General features: G+C 43.7%; 1 protein-coding gene and 2 long non-coding RNA genes across 4 annotated transcripts in view; 2 read left to right on the top strand and 1 right to left on the bottom strand.

The window, feature by feature from the left end:
- Positions 1–1,207: 1,207 nt before the first annotated feature.
- Positions 1,208–13,426, top strand: LOC113140758 (uncharacterized). Of its 2 annotated transcripts, none has more exons than XM_026324756.1 (4): positions 1,208–1,359; positions 4,361–4,415; positions 4,515–4,874; positions 13,027–13,426. In XM_026324756.1, the coding sequence occupies exons 2-4, from the start codon at positions 4,367–4,369 to the stop codon at positions 13,272–13,274; spliced, it is 657 nt and encodes a 218-aa protein (XP_026180541.1). In that variant the 5' UTR covers positions 1,208–1,359; positions 4,361–4,366; the 3' UTR covers positions 13,275–13,426. The 2 variants fall into 2 exon arrangements, with proteins under 2 accessions (XP_026180541.1, XP_026180533.1); XM_026324748.1 differs by lacking the exon at positions 13,027–13,426 and adding an exon at positions 5,067–6,136.
- LOC113141833 (uncharacterized) lies at positions 6,258–18,090 on the bottom strand. Its single transcript, XR_003296839.1, has 3 exons — positions 17,952–18,090; positions 17,029–17,847; positions 6,258–6,371 (listed from the first exon to the last, which is right to left on the bottom strand). It is a non-coding gene; the product is annotated as an uncharacterized LOC113141833 (long non-coding RNA).
- The window catches only part of LOC113142033 (uncharacterized), a 14,076-nt gene continuing 8,996 nt past the window's right edge, over positions 13,489–18,568 (top strand). Inside the window, exon 1 of the long non-coding RNA XR_003296899.2 lies at positions 13,489–13,983. This is a non-coding gene — a long non-coding RNA (uncharacterized LOC113142033). The remainder of the gene's footprint in view (positions 13,984–18,568) is intronic.

Here is an 18,568-nt window from a genome sequence, read left to right as displayed (position 1 = left end):
TGATGGACCCGGGACATTTCAGCTTGACTTGATTTTTCCAAGCGCATCTTGATCCAACTTCACACATGTGATGCAGATTTGAAGCCTTTCTGCTGCAGAGTTGCCTCAATACATGATGTCAATGAAGGAGAATGGACACAAACATGTTTCTTACCTTCAAGAACAGCGTTTTCCTCGGCAGCAGACTGGATCAGGTCTCAGCTCAGACCACGTTAAAGTCTCTCTGGGTCCGATAAAGTCTCTCTGGCTCAGGACCAGGGGAGAGTTTGTATCTAAAAATCCTCTCATCGCTCTGTTTATATGTAGAAGGCGGGGTTGACTGTGACTCATATAAGAAGTGAATCTGACTCAAACTCCTTAAGGCTTCTGTGGTCTCACACTGATGTCGAGCAGACACAGGAAACTCAAATCTTATAACTTCTGCCCAACAAAAGAAAAGGAGGATCTTCTGTGTTAATGTCTCATATTAAACCATGACCCAAGGAAACCTCATCCAACTGATCACATTCAGATTTTCAATCTGTTTACGTCTTGTGCTGTTTCCTTCCTCACATTATATGAAGCACTTTGAATTGTCTGTGCACTAAATGTGTTGTAGAAATAAAGTTCACTTAGAAAGTAAATATTTGTAATAATGTTTTAACCTTCACTGTTTGCAGGAATGTATTTCTACCACAAGGTGGCGCCCTGCGACATACAAGAAAAAAACCCTCAGGACTCAGGAGTTATAATTTTAGAAAAGTAATACCTATCAGTACTGAGTCTATTTTCCTAATACTGCAATAATCACTGGTGATTTTTAAAATAAATATAACTATATGGTCATTTGTCCAGCCAGCCTGTCCTGACTGGTTGTCAGCCAAGCAGCTAATTGTGGTTTCACAAAGCCTTTAGGGACCCCACTGAGTGTAGGTCACCGGTGTTTTGTTCTCAAAGTCCAAAACAATTAGCCTATTTTCAGATGTGATCCCTATCATCAGCACCATAAGTAGGTTTATGCAAAACCCTCTCAGTAACGGTGTTTGTTTGAGTTGGGCCCACGATACCAAGAAGATATTATTTCTATTTGTCTTTATTTTGCCCCGAAGCTCCAACTCTGTCACTTTCCATGAGGAATGAGCTCCTCTGTCTTCGTCCTCTTCCAGGACCAAACTACCATCCACAGCATGGGATGAAAGCTGAGACAGCTCAGGGGCAAAGTGGGAGTCTCTATTTATAATCTAACAGAATGTCACCCCCAGTATCAATGCTTAACCCTGTTTACCAGTCCTCCCTGGTAGTGCAGCATTGGGAGTGTTAAATTTGTGTAAATTTACCTTTTTACTTACGGTTTCATTGGAGATGGACTGAATAAACCAGGTGAGTCCAGTTCGACAGCGTTGGATCTTGTCTGTTTTGGTCTCTGAGACTATGAGAAACCCATCCAAGGTGATGTTTTCCGTCTGATGCAGGACGTTGTGGTTGTTGTTGTTGTGTAGTTACTGAGGAACGAGTGAGTTACTAAATGGTTAATGAGTAATTCTCTAATCAGTCTGGGACTAGAATATATCCTGGGAGATAATGATGTAGTGACTGAAAATAGAAAACCTATTTCTCAAGATGAGAACAATACATTATGATAATTATGGAGAACTAGAATATGCAATTACGGTTCCTATTATTGAAAGTGACTTAACAGGATGACTCTGGTGGTGAGGAAGATGAAGAGGACAAGGGCAGAGCAGAGGACCAATGGTGGAAGTTGAAAAAGGAAGAGTGTTGTGTGGCTTTCACGGAGGAGCTGAAACAGGCTCTGGGAGGTCAGGAGGTTCTTCCAGATGACTGGACAGCTACAGCTAAAGTGATCAGGGAGACAGGTAGGAGGGTACTTGGTGTGTCATCTGGAAAGAGGAAAGCAGATAGGGAGACTTGGTGGTGGAATCAGGAAGTTCAGGAGTGTGTTAAGAGGAAAAGGTTAGCTAAGAAGAAGTGGGACACAGAGGACAGAAAAGAACAGACAGGAGTACAGGGAGATGCAGCGTTAAGGTGAAGGTAGAGGTGGCAAAGTCCAAACAAAGGGCGTATGAGGATTTGTATGATAGGTTGGACTCTAAGGAGGGAGAGGTGGATTTGTACAGGTTGGCGAGGCAGAGAGAGAGCTGGAAAGGATGTGCAGCAGGTTAGGGTGATTAAGGACAGGGATGGAAATGTTTTGACAGGTGCCACAAGGGTGATGGAAAGTTGGAAGGAATACTTTGAAGAGCTGATGAATGAGGAAAATTTTAGAGAGCACAGAGTAGAAGAGGTGACTGTTGTGGAGCAGGAAGTAGCGGAGATCAGTAAGGATGAAGTGAGGAAGGCATTGAAGAGAATGAAGAGTGGAAAGGCAGTTGGTCCTGACGACATACCTGTGGAGGTATGGAAGTGTTTAAGAGAAGTGGCAGTAGAGTTTTTGACTGGGCTACTTAACAAGATCTTGGAGAGTGAGAGGATGTCTGAGGAATGGAGGAGAAGTGTACTGGTGCCCATCTTTAAGAACAAGGGAGACGTGCAGAGTTGTGGAAACTACAGAGGAATAAAGCTGATGAGTCACACAATGAAGTTATGGGAAAGAGTAGCGGAGGCTAGGCTGAGGTCAGAAGTGAGCATTTGTGAGCAGCAGTATGGTTTCATGCCAAGAAAGAGAACCACAGATGCAATATTTGCTTTGAGAATGCTGATGGAGAAGTACAGAGAAGGCCAGAAGGAGCTGCATTGTGTCTTTGTAGATTTGGAAAAAGCGTATGACAGGGTGCCGAGAGAGGAGCTGTGGTTTTGTATGAGGAAGTCTGGAGTGGCAGAGAAGTATGTTCGAGTGGTGCAGGACATGTATGAGAGCTGTAAGACAGTGGTGAGGTGTGCTGTAGGGGTGACAGAGGAGTTCAAGGTGGAGGTGGGACTGCATCAAGGATCGGCTTTGAGCACCTTCTTGTTTGCTGTGGTGGTGGACAGGCTGACAGATGAGGTTAGACAGGGATCTCCGTGGACCATGATGTTTGCACATGACATTGTCATCTGTAGTGAGAGCAGGGAGCAGGTGGAGGTTTGCTCTGGAAAGGAGAGGAATGCAGCTTAGCCGCAGTAAAACAGAGTACATGTGTGTAAATGAGAGGGACTCAAGTAGAACGGTGAGGTTACAGGGAGTAGAGGTGAAGAAGGTGGAGGATTTTAAGGACCTAGGGTCAACAGTCCAGAGCAACGGAGAGTGTGGAAAAGAAGTGAAGAGACGTGTGCAAGCAGGTTGGAACGGGTGGAGGAAAGTGTCAGGTGTGATGTGTGACAAAAGAGTGTCAGCAAGAATGAAAGGAAAGGTGGACAAGACAGTGGTGAGACCAGCAAGGTTGTCTGGTTTAGAGACAGTGGCACTGAGACAAAGACAGGAGGCAGAGCTGGAGGTAGCAGAGCTGAAGATGTTGAGGTTCTCTCTGGGTGTGACCAGGATGGATAGGATCAGGAATGAGTACATCAGAGGGACAGCTCATGTTAGATGTTTTGGAGAAAAAGCCAGGGAAGCCAGATTGAGATGGTTTGGACATGTTCAGAGGACGGACAGTGAATACATTGGTAAAAGGATGCTGAGGTTAGAGCTGCCAGGAAGGAGGCCTAGAGGAAGACCAAAGAGGAAGTTCTTGGATGTAGTGAAGGAGGACATGAGGATAGTTGGTGTGGGTGAGGAGGATACAGAGGATAGGGTTAAATGGAGGCAGATGATTCGCTGTGGTGACCCCTGAAGGGAGCAGCCCAAAGGAGAAGAAGAAGGATCAGACTGTACCTGATACAGAGATAGTATGTTTGTTATATCTGTGTTTAACAAAGTTAACTCAAGTCTCATTCAGCTGGAGATTCGCTGCTGCCCTGAGGTCTCTACCTATTTGTAACTAACAATAAAATAACCAGAAAGACAGGAGCTATTTGAATAATCATTCTGACATGGCTCTACAATTATTGAAGTGATGTTCACACGTGGTCTGAGCCATTTAAAAGCTCATGACTGTGGGGGAGAGACAGATAAAGAGGCTGTGTCAGATTAAAACATGAAGAGCAGACAATAACAGGCACCACAGTCTTTGGATTCCACAGGTCCTGTATTTTTTAATCCAGAAGTTCAGTGTCCACAGTTGTGAAAATATCAAAGTAAAGTTTCTCAGAGCTGCAGCTCAGAGGGAGAAACAGGCTCTGTCATTAAAACATGAGGAGCAGCTGCAGGTTCATTGTCTCCTTTAGAGCAGAGTGAGCAGCTTTGACTGACTTTGAAACAGAGATCAGCTTTTCTGAAGTTAACTACAGAATATTTCTGCTTCCTTTGACCTTTGACCTCATGGGTTTGTGTCTCCTCTGACAGGAGAAGATGGTCTGCTGGATCCTGCTGCTCATCAGCCTGACCCCCTTTACCTGGGGTCAGTTTTTATCCACTAACTCAAATCAATTGGAAATCCAAAATAATCCAAGTTGTGAGTGTGTGTGGTCGTCACTTTCCCTCTGTGTCTCCTCAACAGGAACATTTGTAGTGAATGTGACACAGAGCTCCTATCAGGCAGAGGAGAACCACCACATCACACTGGACTGGACCTTCACAACCACAGCTCACATGTCTCTCTCAGCACTTTACATTGTCTGTCAACTGTTAACTGAGGACAAAGACCCAGTCCTGTTTCATCTACATGAGGGTGTTGAGGTCCCAGAGTCTCAGGACAAACAGTTTTCAGGACGAGTCCTGTTTGACAAAGACGTCCTCAGAGAAGGACGACTCAGACTTCATGTGTCCAGACTCAGGACTGAGGACTCTGGTCTGTACTGGTGTGATGTGAAGACAAATGATGGTGCAGACTATAACACCTGTCGCCTCAACGTCACAGGTAAGTTGGTTCAGTGAAACTTTCCTCACAGATTCATTTCAGCAGCTTTTTGCTAAATAAGAATCAGAGAAGAAAAGTATTGTGGAAACTACAATCCTTCCTGCTCTGCCTGAACTGAACTGATTCACGTCCTTCTTGCAGAAAAGTTGTTTCTTCACATGAAAGACACAGATTTGATTTGTCTCTTTACAGCAGCGAGGGACTGGTCTGACCCTGAGAGAGGACCTGAGAGACCAGACGCAGCAGGTTGGAGATGGATCGTCCTCATCTGTGGACTGGGACTGACAGCAGCAGCAGCAGCAGCAGCAGCAGCTGGACTGACTGTGTGTTACTGTTGGTTCAAAAAGGCTCAGACTGGAGGACAAGATGTAAATTCAGAGTCCAGAGGTAGAAATGAAACAAATTACAGCTCAGGTTCTACATCAGAGGAACCTGTTAGTTCAACAGAATCAGACCAACCCTAAAGTCCATTTTCCAGCTCAGACAGAAATCAGTGGTTTGTCATTGGCTGCAGGTCAGAAAACTGCACATCAGGACACATCAGACAAACCAGCAGGTAACCTGAGCAGCAACTTGATGCTTCATGTATGTTCCATGTTTCAAAGAAGAAAACACAGAAAAACACATCTTTTCCTTCCTGTTGCTCAGGAAGTGGCCATAGTATAAAAGCCAGAACACACAGCTGATACAGAAAAATAATGGACCTGATGGAGGAAACAGCGTTCTCCATCTTTACTTGGTCCATTATTTTGAAAGGACTTCTCATCAAAGCTATTAGACAGATGTCAAACGTGCACTGTGCTCACTTTATTGGAATAATGCTGAGAAGCAGGTCTGACACATTCACCATATTTACAGAATCTCTGCTATTTCTATTGTAGCTGTTTCATTTAAAGCTGAGACTCATTTGTCATAAGAACATAGAACATTAATATTTCTGTCCTGCACTTGTCTCCTGCTGGATGGAATGATGTGTTCAGGTCTGTTGTGGTGCGTTCACTGACAGCAGAGGGATATAAGGATATAAGCTGGACTCACTGTGTGAGTGTGATATTGGAGTCAGTGCAGAAACTGGACATTTGGAAATAGAAAACTGTAAATTTGTAAACAGATCATAAAAATGAAATATGTGTTTGTAAATAGAACAACACTGATCTGTGCAAATGTTTGTTTTGTCTGTTTCTTCTTATTTTAAATTAATTTGTGAATTAAGACAAAAGTCTGCTTCATAAAGAGCTTTGGTTTTTGACTATAGGAAAAGATATTTCTTCTCCTTCATGTTGATGCACTAAAAAGTCAAACAAAGATTGTTCCCAAGTCCTAAATCTCAGAGTCCAAGTCTCAAGTCACTGTGTGGGACTGAAGCTCAACTTCCCTGATGAAAGACTCAAGTCAAAGATCAAGATTTCAGAGGAAACACATGAACTCAGCTGTTTATCAGAGAAGAGGGGTCCAGTTAGACCATCAGCTCCTCTGACAGGACTGTTCTGGTGCCACCTGCTGGTGGATTTTGGGAACAGCTCCACAGGGAACAGCTCACACTGGTTTGTTTCAGTCTCTAATGAGAAATGATCCAGTGAATTATACTGTGCAACATCAAGATAAGGAAGGTGACAAATGCAGCCTGGATGACCAGAGGATTCAAGAAATCAAAGGTTAAAATGCAGCTGATGTTTGTGCTGCACTTTTTGCTCAACTGATGAATCCTCAAACTTCTACTGACTGATTTTCAGAAAGCCAAGACCCAACTTCAAACAGTGGAACTAAACTCACTTCATCCACTTCCTTCTTGGAGCCAAGAGCTGAACTACAAATGTATTGACATTGTACATTCTACCACATTTGTGTGGTACTTTTGCTGTACTTGGACTGCACTTTGTACTATGTTTGGGGACATACATTGTACTGACCTGTGCCTTGTTCTAATGCAGGGGTGTCAAACTCAAATTCACAGTGGGCCAAAATTAAAAACAGGGACGAAGTCGCGGGCCAAACTCAATATTTATTGAAAAATTGACCGCAATTGTGCATGTTTTTCCTTCTCTCCAGATATGTAATGTTGAACATTTTCATATGGAAACAAACTTTAGTTTTGCATAAACACTGAATCTGGAACAAGCAAAGCTTAATATTACAAACACATGAGAAATTAAATTTGAAATAAAACTCAGTGGTATTCGTTTCTTATGTCTATCTGTAGCCTTTCAAGTTCCTTTTTAATAATGTAAATCTTTTTTCACAGGCCAACAACAAAACAACCAAAAATAATAATTTCCTTCAATGAAAATGCAATCTTTCATCTATTAACAGTCCTTGCCTTGGAATAGAAAAAGTGCATAAAGACAACATTAATTCAAGCTCAATTTGCCACACTCTGATTTACTCTGATGCACATTGGTTCAAGCCAGATACCTGACATCTCTTCTTAGATGCGAGTGCATCAATGTCTGGGGTTAGGCTCTGAGCTGAGAAAATCCTCAGGACTGAGTGAAGGTGTTCATCAGAGAGACGACTCCTGAGTGGTGTTTTGTTCATCTTCATCAAAGAGAACAGTTGCTCACATAGATATGTGCTGCCGAACATAGAGAGCGTTTGAGCAGCTTGGGCACGGAGTTGGGGCAGTGTGTCGGGGAGGAAACATGGAAACTGTGCAGCACCCACAGAGTCATACTTTGACTTGAGCGTGTCACTACACTGGAGTTCAATAAGCTCCATTTGGAGGTTGGTTGGTGCGCTTTCCACGTCAACCGCAAACGGATTACTGAGCAGTTCAAATCTGCATTTCTGGGCTTCAAAGTCGGCAAATCGCCGGGTAAACTCAGCGCTGAGTATGCTAGGTTTTTCAGCAAACTGTGCACTAGGCAACACGGTGGGAGAGATCTGCTCTTTCATGGTTTGGCAGCACGGAAAATGACCCAAGTTTCCTTGCAGCATCTGAGTCTCCCACAGGCACAACTTGGTCTTAAAAGCCCTCACCGCAGCGTACATCTCTGTGATGACGTGGCCCCGCCCCTGGAGCTGCAGGTTGAGCACATCGAGATGGGTCAGGATGTCACACAGAAATGCCAGCTCACACAGAAACGTTTTATCCCTGAGCTCTGTTGTGTCTTTCCCTTTGCTTTCCACAAACTGACAGATTTCCTCACGCAGCTCAAAACATCTGTTCAGTACTTTTCCTCGGCTTAGCCATCTCACGTCTGTGTGATAGGGGACGCCTGTGTATTCCGAACCAAACTCCTCCAGAAAAGACTTGAACTGGCGGTGATTCAAACCTTTGGCTCTTATGAAGTTAACTACTCGTGTTATGGTGCTCATAACATGTTCCATCTTCAGGGCTTTGCCACACAACGCTTCCTGGTGTATGATGCAGTGATAAACTGTAAGCTCACCTGCATGGTTCTCCCGCATCTTCTCCCGAATCCTGCGAACCAGTCCACTCTTTTGACCGCACATCGCGGGCGCACCATCTGTCGTCAGTCCAACAAGTTTATCCCAAGGCAGCCTCATTTCATTTACACATTTGGATACCTCCTCAAAGATTTCTTTTCCTGTAGTTGTGCCATACATTGATTTTAATCCCAAAAGTTCCTCTGTAACGCACAGACTCGAGTCCACGCCACGGATGAAGATTGACAGCTGGGCAGTATCAGATGTGTCACAGCTCTCATCCACAGCAAGGGAGTATGTGATAAAATCTTTTCCTTTTTCCATCAGCTGTTCGTGTAGATTGGTGGCGAGCTCACATGTACGCTCAGCCACAGTGTTTCTGCTCAGGCTCACATTTAAAAATGCTTGCTTTTTATCTGGGCACACTATGTCGCAAACTTTGACCATGCACTTTTTGACAAACTCGCCCTCATTAAAGGGCCGGGCTGATTTTGCAATCTCTGCTACCACAGTAAAACTAGCCTTTAGAGCAGCCTCACTTTGTGATTTTGCTTTTGTGAACATAGTCTGCCGTGAAACCAGACATTTTTTCATCTCTTCTACCTTCTGGAGCTTGTGCTTTACGTCCAGGTCCTTGTACTTGTCGTGGTGTTTCGTTTCAAAGTGTCTTCTTAGGTTATATTCTTTCGTTACAGCCATGGTGGCTCCGCACACAAGACAAACAGGTCTGTCCTTTATAATCGTGAACATATAATCTGCCCCCCACCTGTCTTGAAAGCTCCTGTTTTCCATCTTTCGTTTGGCCATTTTTTGGGAGGGGTGGATTAATTTTGTCCGAGGTGACTGGTAGCATAGATGCTAATGATTGTCAACAGAAAAGGAGGGTCGCGTGGCGGTCTCGACTAACGCGCCAACGCACTAACAAAGCATTCTGGGATATGTGGTATTAGCGGTGTATACGCTATATACTGGCGGGCCAGCTCTAATACACATTTGATATGATCTCACGGGCCAAATATAATTACACCGCGGGCCAAATGGCCTGAGTTTGACACCCGTGTTCTAATGTGTTAGTATCATACCAGCACTGAAGATGATCTGTATTAGTTTAGAGTTTGGTTTATGAGGAAGTTTTTCTAAGTCCCTTCCTCAGTGCAAAGCAAATACATTTATGGTAAATAAAGACTCAGACAAAACTCCATTTGAGGTTGTGTGTGCAGTTTATCCAGCAGCAACACACCTGGGGGAGACCTGGACAGGCCAGACACCTGTGCACCTGAGGATCAGTGCAGAGGACACAGCATTTAGCTTCTCGGTCAAGCTAGTGCTCAGTAATTACTGCAATATTTCACATCCTCGTGTAAAGAAGTTTGAAGTTTGTCTCCACACAAGAATCATAGAAATCAAACACAACAACCAACAAAACTACACAAAATGACACACAACATTTCCTGTAACTGTGTAACCACAAAGAAACGATTCAACACGTTTCCTAATAACTGGGATTCAAATGAATGTTAATAGTTGGAAAATGTAAAGTGATATTTATCCTGCCTTCAACCATCTATGAAACCTTCCTCATACATTCACAGGTGGCAGCTGATCTCCTAAATGCTACATCAGGTGTTTCTGACCTGAGGAAAGCTGGTTCCAACTGGTTCCTCTAGGGGACTGATTCTTCCACAGCTACCAACAGGAAGAAGAACCAGCACACGGACACGTTCCGGCATTTATCCGACCACCGAATGATCTCGATGGCTCACAAACGCTGCGAGAAACAAAAAGCAGCAAAGAGCCAAATGCAGACACACGGGCAGCCGTGCAGTGAAGAGGAGAGTTGTCAGAAAAAGACCCAACACGCTCACATGGTCCCAGCAAAGCAATCCTGAAAGCCAAAGCAGGTGAAGGCAGACAGGAACGACCATGAGGTGAAGTCCATGAGCAGGCAGAGGCCACTAACAGGCAGGGAATCCAAGCTAGACTTTGGAAACTACAGAGGCAGGCATGGCTCACAGTGTGGGAAGAAGCCTGTGGAAACGGGCCTGGGAAGGGATCAGGGACTGGAAGCAGGTGAGGAGGGAAGATCAGGTGACTGGGAACGGAGGGAAAGTTCGGGGACACCTGGAGGCTGGATGGGGAATAACAGTTGGTGGAAACCTCCAAAGAACAACAACATTCATATGTGTGTCAGTGCAAATGAAGAGTCTCCACATGTGAGACGACCTTCATCCATATTTAATGTTCCAGCTCTGTACATGGACAAACTGGTTTTATTTGACTCCAATTCACAGACTTTACCTGTAAAACAGACAAAACAATAAAATATATACAATAAATATATGAATCTAAAGTTATTTCACAGAGAGACAATCCAGATCAGTGTTGTTCTATTTACAAACACATATTTCCAAATGTCCAGTTTCTGCACTGACTCCAATATCACACTCACACAGTGAGTCCAGCTTATATCCCTCTGCTGTCAGTGAACGCACCACAACAGACCTGAACACATCATTCCATCCAGCAGGAGACAAGTGCAGGACAGAAATATTAATGTTCTATGTTCTTATGACAAATGAGTCTCAGCTTTAAATGAAACAGCTACAATAGTCAGGATTTAGGCCCCATCACAGCACTAAAACTGCCCTCATCAAGGTGACAAATGACATTCGTCTTAACACCGACGCTGGCAGAGTCTCTGTCTTAGTACTGCTGGATCTAAGTGCTGCTTTTGACACAGTGGGCCATGTGATCCTGTTACAAAGGTTAGAGGACTGGATAGGCATCTCTGGTACTGCCCTTAAATGGTTTAAGTCCTATCATGAAGACAGGAAGTATTTCATTGAAGTTGGTAACTGTGTCTCAGACCAAATGGTGTTGACATGTGGGGTCCCCCAAGGGTCCATCTTGGGACCCCTTTTGTTCAATCTTTACATGTTTCCTTTAGGCCAGTTAATACGCAGCAATAATGTGTCATACCATAACTATGCAGATGACACTCAGATTTACATTTCACTCACAGCAGGTGAATATGGACCAGTCGACTCACTGTGCAGCTGTATTGAACAGATCACTCTGTGGATGCAAAACAACTCTCTCCAAATAAACAGTGACAAAACTGAAATAATCATCTTTGGGCCTCAGAAACAAAGAGAAAGTGTCAGCAGTCACCTCAAGTCTCTTTCTCTAAAATTTAAAAATCAAGTTAGAAATCTAGGGGTAATCATGGACTCAGACTTGAACTTTAACAGCCACATTAAATCGATAACATCGTCAGCATTTTACCATCTCAAAAACATTGCCAGAATCAAAGGGATCATGTCTAAACTAGACTAAACTACCACTAAACGTGGTCTGAGCTGAGACCTGATCCAGTCTGCTGCCGAGGAAAACGCTGTTCTTGAAGGTAAGAAACATGTTTGTGTCCATTCTCCTTCATTGACATCATGTATTGAGGCAACTCTGCAGCAGAAAGGCTTCAAATCTGCATCACATGTGTGAAATTGGATCAAGATGTTCTTGGAAAAATCAAGTCAAGCTGAAATGTCCCGGGTCCATCAGTCTGCAGGTTTATGCTGGAACAGTCTGGGCTCCTCCAGCTTCTTTCTTGACAACAGTTTATACACAGCAGGTTTATATAAAAACGATAAAAGTATCTAATAGTCATGAAACAACATTGATATAAAAACATTAGACACTGCAACAAGCCGTATGCTACAACGACTCCTGTTAGAAACCTTTGTTTACTGATGTTATCAGGTTATAATAATAATCAATAGCTCTGATATCAGTGTTTGAGTTTGGACACGGCGACTGGTCTGATAACAAAGACAAAGAGGTTCTGTCTCATTAGAACATGCTGCTGCAAGTTTGTTGTTCTGTCTGTTCCTGTTATATTGAACTGCAGTTATTACTCTGTTTCTGTACAGCCTTTATCAGGTGGAACTGGCGCCACCTTGTGACAGAAACACTGAAGACTTTAACGTGAAATGTTTTCAGAGAAAAACAAACTGCAGGTTTTTCATGTTTGTGACTCTTCAGCTCTGTCTCCTCTGACAGGAGAAGATGGTCTGCTGGATCCTGCTGCTCATCAGCCTGACCCCCTTTACCTGGGGTCAGTTTTTATCCACTAACTCAAATCAATTGGAAATCCAAAATAATCCAAGTTGTGAGTGTGTGTGGTCGTCACTTTCCCTCTGTGTCTCCTCAACAGGAACATTTGTAGTGAATGTGACACAGAGCTCCTATCAGGCAGAGGAGAACCACGACATCACACTGGACTGGACCTTCACAACCACAGCTCACATGTCTCTCTCAGCAGTTTACATCTTCTGTCAACTGTTAACTGAGGACAAAGACCCAGTCCTGTTTCATCTACATGAGGGTGTTGAGGTCCCAGAGTCTCAGGACAAACAGTTTTCAGGACGAGTCCAGTTTGACAAAGACGTCCTCAGAGAAGGACGAGTCAGACTTCATGTGTCCAGACTCAGGACTGAGGACTCTGGTCTGTACTGGTGTGATGTGAAGACAGATGATGGAACAGGTTCTGGCAAATGTCTCCTCAACGTCACAGGTAAGTTGGTTCAGTGAAACTTTCCTCACAGATTCATTTCAGCAGCTTTTTGCTAAATAAGAATCAGAGAAGAAAAGTATTGTGGAAACTACAATCCTTCCTGCTCTGCCTGAACTGAACTGATTCACGTCCTTCTTGCAGAAAAGTTGTTTCTTCACATGAAAGACACAGATTTGATTTGTCTCTTTACAGCAGCGAGGGACTGGTCTGACCCTGAGAGAGAACCTGAGAGACCAGACGCAGCAGGTTGGAGATGGATCGTCCTCATCTGTGGACTGGGACTGACAGCAGCAGCAGCAGCAGCAGCTGGACTGACTGTGTGTTACTGTTGGTTCAAAAAGACTCAGACTGGAAAAAAAGATTCCAGAAGAAAAAGAAACTACATCTCAGGTTCTACATCAGAGGAACCAGTTCGTTCAACAGAATCAGACCAACCCTAAAGTCCATTTTCCAGCTCAGACAGAAATCAGTGGTTTGTCATTGGCTGCAGGTCAGAAAACTGCACATCAGGACACATCAGACAAACCAGCAGGTAACCTGAGCAGCAACTTGATGCTTCATGTATGTTCCATGTTTCAAAGAAGAAAACACATCTTTTCCTTCCTGTTGCTCATATTGTTGCTCTGTTTTATTTATGTATGTTACATTTTTTATTTGTTCCTATTGTTGCAAACATTGATATTTGTGTACATTTGTAAATAGAACAACACTAATTTGGAAATATAATAACTTTATATTTCATTGTTTTATCTCTTTATTTTAATTCATTCTGTGAATGAAGACAATAAAAGTCTGAACTGGAGTCAAATAAAACCAGTTTGTCCAATAAAGCAGGTTGTTGCTGTGAGATGATTCCACCTGGTGGTTTCTGGACTAACCTCTCTGTTCCTGGTGGCCTTGATCCACCAGCCTTTTGGTTCACAGCCAAACGGATCATTGGCTTCAGTGGCTTTTACTTTGAAGGATTTAGCTGCTTCCACTTTGCTCAACAAGGCTGCAGGACGACAGCATGACAGCCACACGCTCCATGTACAGAGCTGGAACTTCTAGAAACTCCAACATTAAATATGAAGGAAGGTTCACAGTCAGGAAGCTGTTTCTGCAACTCTCCAAGTCCTGCTGCTTCATAAAGAGCTTTGGTTTTTGACTGTAGGAAAAGATATTTCTTCTCCTTCATGTTGATGCACTAAAAAGTCAAACAAAGATTGTTCCCAAGTCCTAAATCTCAGAGTCCAAGTCTCAAGTCACTGTGTGGGACTGAAGCTCAACTTCCCTGATGAAAGACTCAAGTCAAAGATCAAGATTTCAGAGGAAACACATGAACTCAACTGTTTATCAGAGAAGAGGGGTCCAGTTAGACCATCAGCTCCTCTGACAGGACTGTTCTGGTGCCACCTGCTGGTGGATTTTGGGAACAGCTCCAAAGGGAACAGCTCACACTGGTTTGTTTCAGTCTCTAATGAGAAATGATCCAGTGAGTTATACTGTGCAACATCAAGATAAGGAAGGTGACAAATGCAGCCTGGATGACCAGAGGATTCAAGAAATCAAAGGTTAAAATGCAGCTGATGTTTGTGCTGCACTTTTTGCTCAACTGATGAATCCTCAAACTTCTACTGACTGATTTTCAGAAAGCCAAGACCCAACTTCAAACAGTGGAACTAAACTCACTTCATCCACTTCCTTCTTGGAGCCAAGAGCTGAACTAGAAATGTATTGACATTGTACATTCTACCACATTTGTGTGGTACTTTTGCTGTACTTGGACTGCACTTTGTACTATGTTTGGGGACATACATTGTACTGACCTGTGCCTTGTTCTAATGTGTTAGTATCATACCAGCACTGAAGATGATCTGTATTAGTTTAGAGTTTGGTTTATGAGGAAGTTTTTCTAAGTCCCTTCCTCAGTGCAAAGCAAATACATTTATGGTAAATAAAGACTCAGACAAAACTCCATTTGAGGTTGTGTGTGCAGTTTATCCAGCAGCAACACACCTGGGGGAGACCTGGACAGGCCAGACACCTGTGCACCTGAGGATCAGTGCAGAGGACACAGCATTTAGCTTCTCGGTCAAGCTAGTGCTCAGTAATTACTGCAATATTTCACATCCTCGTGTAAAGAAGTTTGAAGTTTGTCTCCACACAAGAATCATAGAAATCAAACACAACAACCAACAAAACTACACAAAATGACACACAACATTTCCTGTAACTGTGTAACCACAAAGAAACGATTCAACACGTTTCCTAATAACTGGGATTCAAATGAATGTTAATAGTTGGAAAATGTAAAGTGATATTTATCCTGCCTTCAACCATCTATGAAACCTTCCTCATACATTCACAGGTGGCAGCTGATCTCCTAAATGCTACATCAGGTGTTTCTGACCTGAGGAAAGCTGGTTCCAACTTGTTCCTCTAGGGGACTGATTCTTCCACAGCTACTGGACCCGGACTCAGGATCCAGCAGACCATCTTCTCCTGTCAGAGGAGACAGAAACACATGAGGTCAAAGGTTAAAGGAAGGAGGAAAATCTTTAATCACTAATGACTTTTTAAAGAAGATGAGATCCAACATCAAGTATTAAATGTGTTTTTCACATATATTAGGTTGTTTTCTTGCCTAGTGATCCCCGGAGTGCATCAGCTGACCCCTCAGTGTTGTTCCTGTAGTCCGGCTTCATAAGGAACCAACATCCAGAACTCATCGTTTCAAATCTGAGCTTCCTGTGACATCACAGATCAGTAATTAACACAGTCAGGTCCCCCCAGGGTCTTTGTCCCCCAGTGCCCCACTCATGGGAAAGGGGTTAACGTTAGCTGGATTAAGCCACTTTTCCGTTACACAGTTTTAGCTAGCACTACTCAGCTCTACTGGACTTTGGTCATTTTCCGTTACAATTTGGTGCCACCTAGATGTGGGCTGGGTCGTCACAGCACTGCGGCGCGGAACTATTGTCCTTTACGCGTAGGACCAGAGTGTTGTTTAGCGAGTAGCATTGTCCATTCGTCTCACCAAAGACGATGAAAACGGAAACACAAATGGTCGCTGGCTCTTTAAAAATGGCGGGTTTTATTTTCGCGTCGAACGTCGCTCACGATTCCTCTAGTGACGTCACTTCTTGGCCAATCACTGGCCCGCAGTTTGTTGACGTCACATTTCCGTATCGGTTAGTACCATCCTCCAGCTTCCTAAACCATCACTGTATCGACACACTCCTGGAGTCATTAGCTCAGGTGCTGTAAAGGTCATGACACAAGTCACTATCGATCCTCAGACTCTGAAGAATCCAATGGTCCATGGTTGAACTTTCTTTTTCATGGTAAAGTTCCTGGACGTCTGGGTAACATAACTAACCAGTAACCACTAAGTTCTGCATCCCTGCAGTTCTCCTGTATATTCAGGCTGTCTCAGTGTGTCTCATCATGTGATCCCAGACTGACTCCACACTGCGCAGATCAGGGCTCTGTGGGGGTCAGACTATCTGCTGCAGGACTCCTGGTTCTTCTTGCCACTGAAAATAGTTCCTTATAAACTATAGTGGGTTCTTTGGGGGCTTGTTCTGCACAATGAACCTGGCATCAAGCAGACACCTGATGGTGGCGTGTGATAAGAATCTAAAACATCTAATGTGCCTAAAACGTCTGCACAGTGCTGTATATGATGACCCCATAAATGAACATTTAATAAACAATGTGCAATGTTTTTCCCTTTGTGCTTTAGTTATATTCTACATTGCCTATTAATTGATATGACATACACTTTGGGTTAGTAATGTTAGATTTCATCACTAATTTGTGTCTGTTTCTCTAAAGTATGCACCATAGATGGAAAAAGAATAATATACTAGTACTATACTAATGTTTGAATAGTAAGTAGTTAAATATACTCATGAAATATAAGTAAATATAAATATTTAAATAGTTAAATAACAGCCATTAAAATGGCTCTAAGATATGATCCAGTACATGAACAGACAGTGAACAGACTGTAATTAGACAGAGGACAGACAGAGGACAGTCTCTGTGTGGACCAGGTGTTTCCCACAGGAAGAAGAAAAGACAGAACTCTTCCCATTTCTCAGTCAGCTGTGTTTGCTGTGAATCCTGAGGTTTGGACCTTTGCTGTTATCAGAGAAGAGGGGTCCAGTTAGACCATCAGCTCCTCTGACAGGACTGTTCTGGTGCCACCTGCTGGTGGATTTTGGGAACAGCTCCACAGGGAACAGCTCACACTGGTTTGTTTCAGTCTCTAATGAGAAATGATCCAGTGAATTATACTGTGCAACATCAAGATAAGGAAGGTGACAAATGCAGCCTGGATGACCAGAGGATTCAAGAAATCAAAGGTTAAAATGCAGCTGATGTTTGTGCTGCACTTTTTGCTCAACTGATGAATCCTCAAACTTCTACTGACTGATTTTCAGAAAGCCAAGACCCAACTTCAAACAGTGGAACTAAACTCACTTCATCCACTTCCTTCTTGGAGCCAAGAGCTGAACTAGAAATGGTCTTGTGGAGATCAACGGTCAATAAGAACCTACGAGTGTGGGACAGAAACGTGAGCCAAAGAAAAGCTGAACTTCTGAACTGAAGTTAGATGTTTCTTACCAACAGAGAGACGACCCAGAGACTGAACCCTCAGGTACAACCCACATTGGATTTCTATCAGAATTTGGGTGATGATCAACAACAAAACTCCTCTTAACATTACAACATAGTAACTTCCTGTTTGGACAATCCCAGTCTGACCATGTCCAAACTTCCCTAGTAATCACTCTCCAATTCATACAAGGAGCAAATCCTGATCAAAGTCTGATCTGGGCTGCAGATGCTCATCTGGAAGACTAGTTCAGATGTTAGTAACTAGGCTGCTGACTTTCTAGGACACAAGACAGATACAAAGACAACAGACTCTACAATACTTCCCTTAGGACTGTGTCTGGAGGCCTGACCATGATCCAGGGCCAGAACATGGTGGTCGGACGGTTACCGGCTAAACTGCTCCCCCTGCAGGACAGAGAGACAGGCAGAGCCAGAGTGGTGTTAAAGAGCCAGTGCTTGTTGGAGCCCAGGTTCTTCAGTCAAGGAAACCATCTAAAGGACAAGCTCACCTTTGTCCACGAGTCTTCAGGGTCCTTATGGATCCACACGTTGCAGACCCGATGTCTGGTCTCGGTCCGACGTGGTTTTAAGGAGGCACTTTGAGCCTGAAGGCCTTGAAGCTCAGTCCGCCATGCGGCCACGCTGCTCTGCGTGTTGGGGCATCACGCACCTGTAGCAGGTGCAGACAAACAATGAGGGAGGGTCGCACCAACAAAGTGTCTTTGCTAAAGAAACGCTCGGTGTCTCAGCTTTTCCGGACTCTGGGTCCCTGGTCCTGCAGACACGGCTCTGTTCAGGTGAATAATGATCAGATCCACTACAGCTGAAGCCACGAGGCTTTGTCAGGACGACCCCTCACGTGCAGTTCTCCAACTCAGCCAGCAGGTGTCGCTCTTCTATAAACTATGATCAGGTTGTTCAATGAAAACTAATGATTTCACTTCCTGCCATAAATCCACAGGTTGGACTGTCTCTCTCTGTCTGGATATTTCCAGGCTGTTATGGTCTAAACCAAAAAACACATGACCCACCTCTGCACAGCTGGAAGGATTTTGTGTGGATCAGCTGAACCGACACTTCATCATCTTCCTCTGCTGAGTGATAAGACGAAGCAAGAATTCCAAGG

This window comes from Mastacembelus armatus, chromosome 18 (genome assembly GCF_900324485.2).
Source record: "Mastacembelus armatus chromosome 18, fMasArm1.2, whole genome shotgun sequence".
NCBI lineage: Eukaryota > Metazoa > Chordata > Actinopteri > Synbranchiformes > Mastacembelidae > Mastacembelus > Mastacembelus armatus.
The sequence above is the reverse complement of the archived record's forward strand: the minus strand, read 5'-3'. Positions and strand labels throughout refer to the sequence as shown.

Excerpts from the sequence above, each read along its gene's own strand:
- LOC113140758 (XM_026324748.1), top strand. The coding sequence starts at position 4,367 with ATGGTCTGCTGGATCCTGCTGCTCATCAGCCTGACCCCCTTTACCTGG. Across the intron at positions 4,416-4,514 it reads CCTGACCCCCTTTACCTGGG|GAACATTTGTAGTGAATGTG; the intron begins GTCAGTTTTTAT and ends TCTCCTCAACAG. Across the intron at positions 4,875-5,066 it reads CTGTCGCCTCAACGTCACAG|CAGCGAGGGACTGGTCTGAC; the intron begins GTAAGTTGGTTC and ends GTCTCTTTACAG.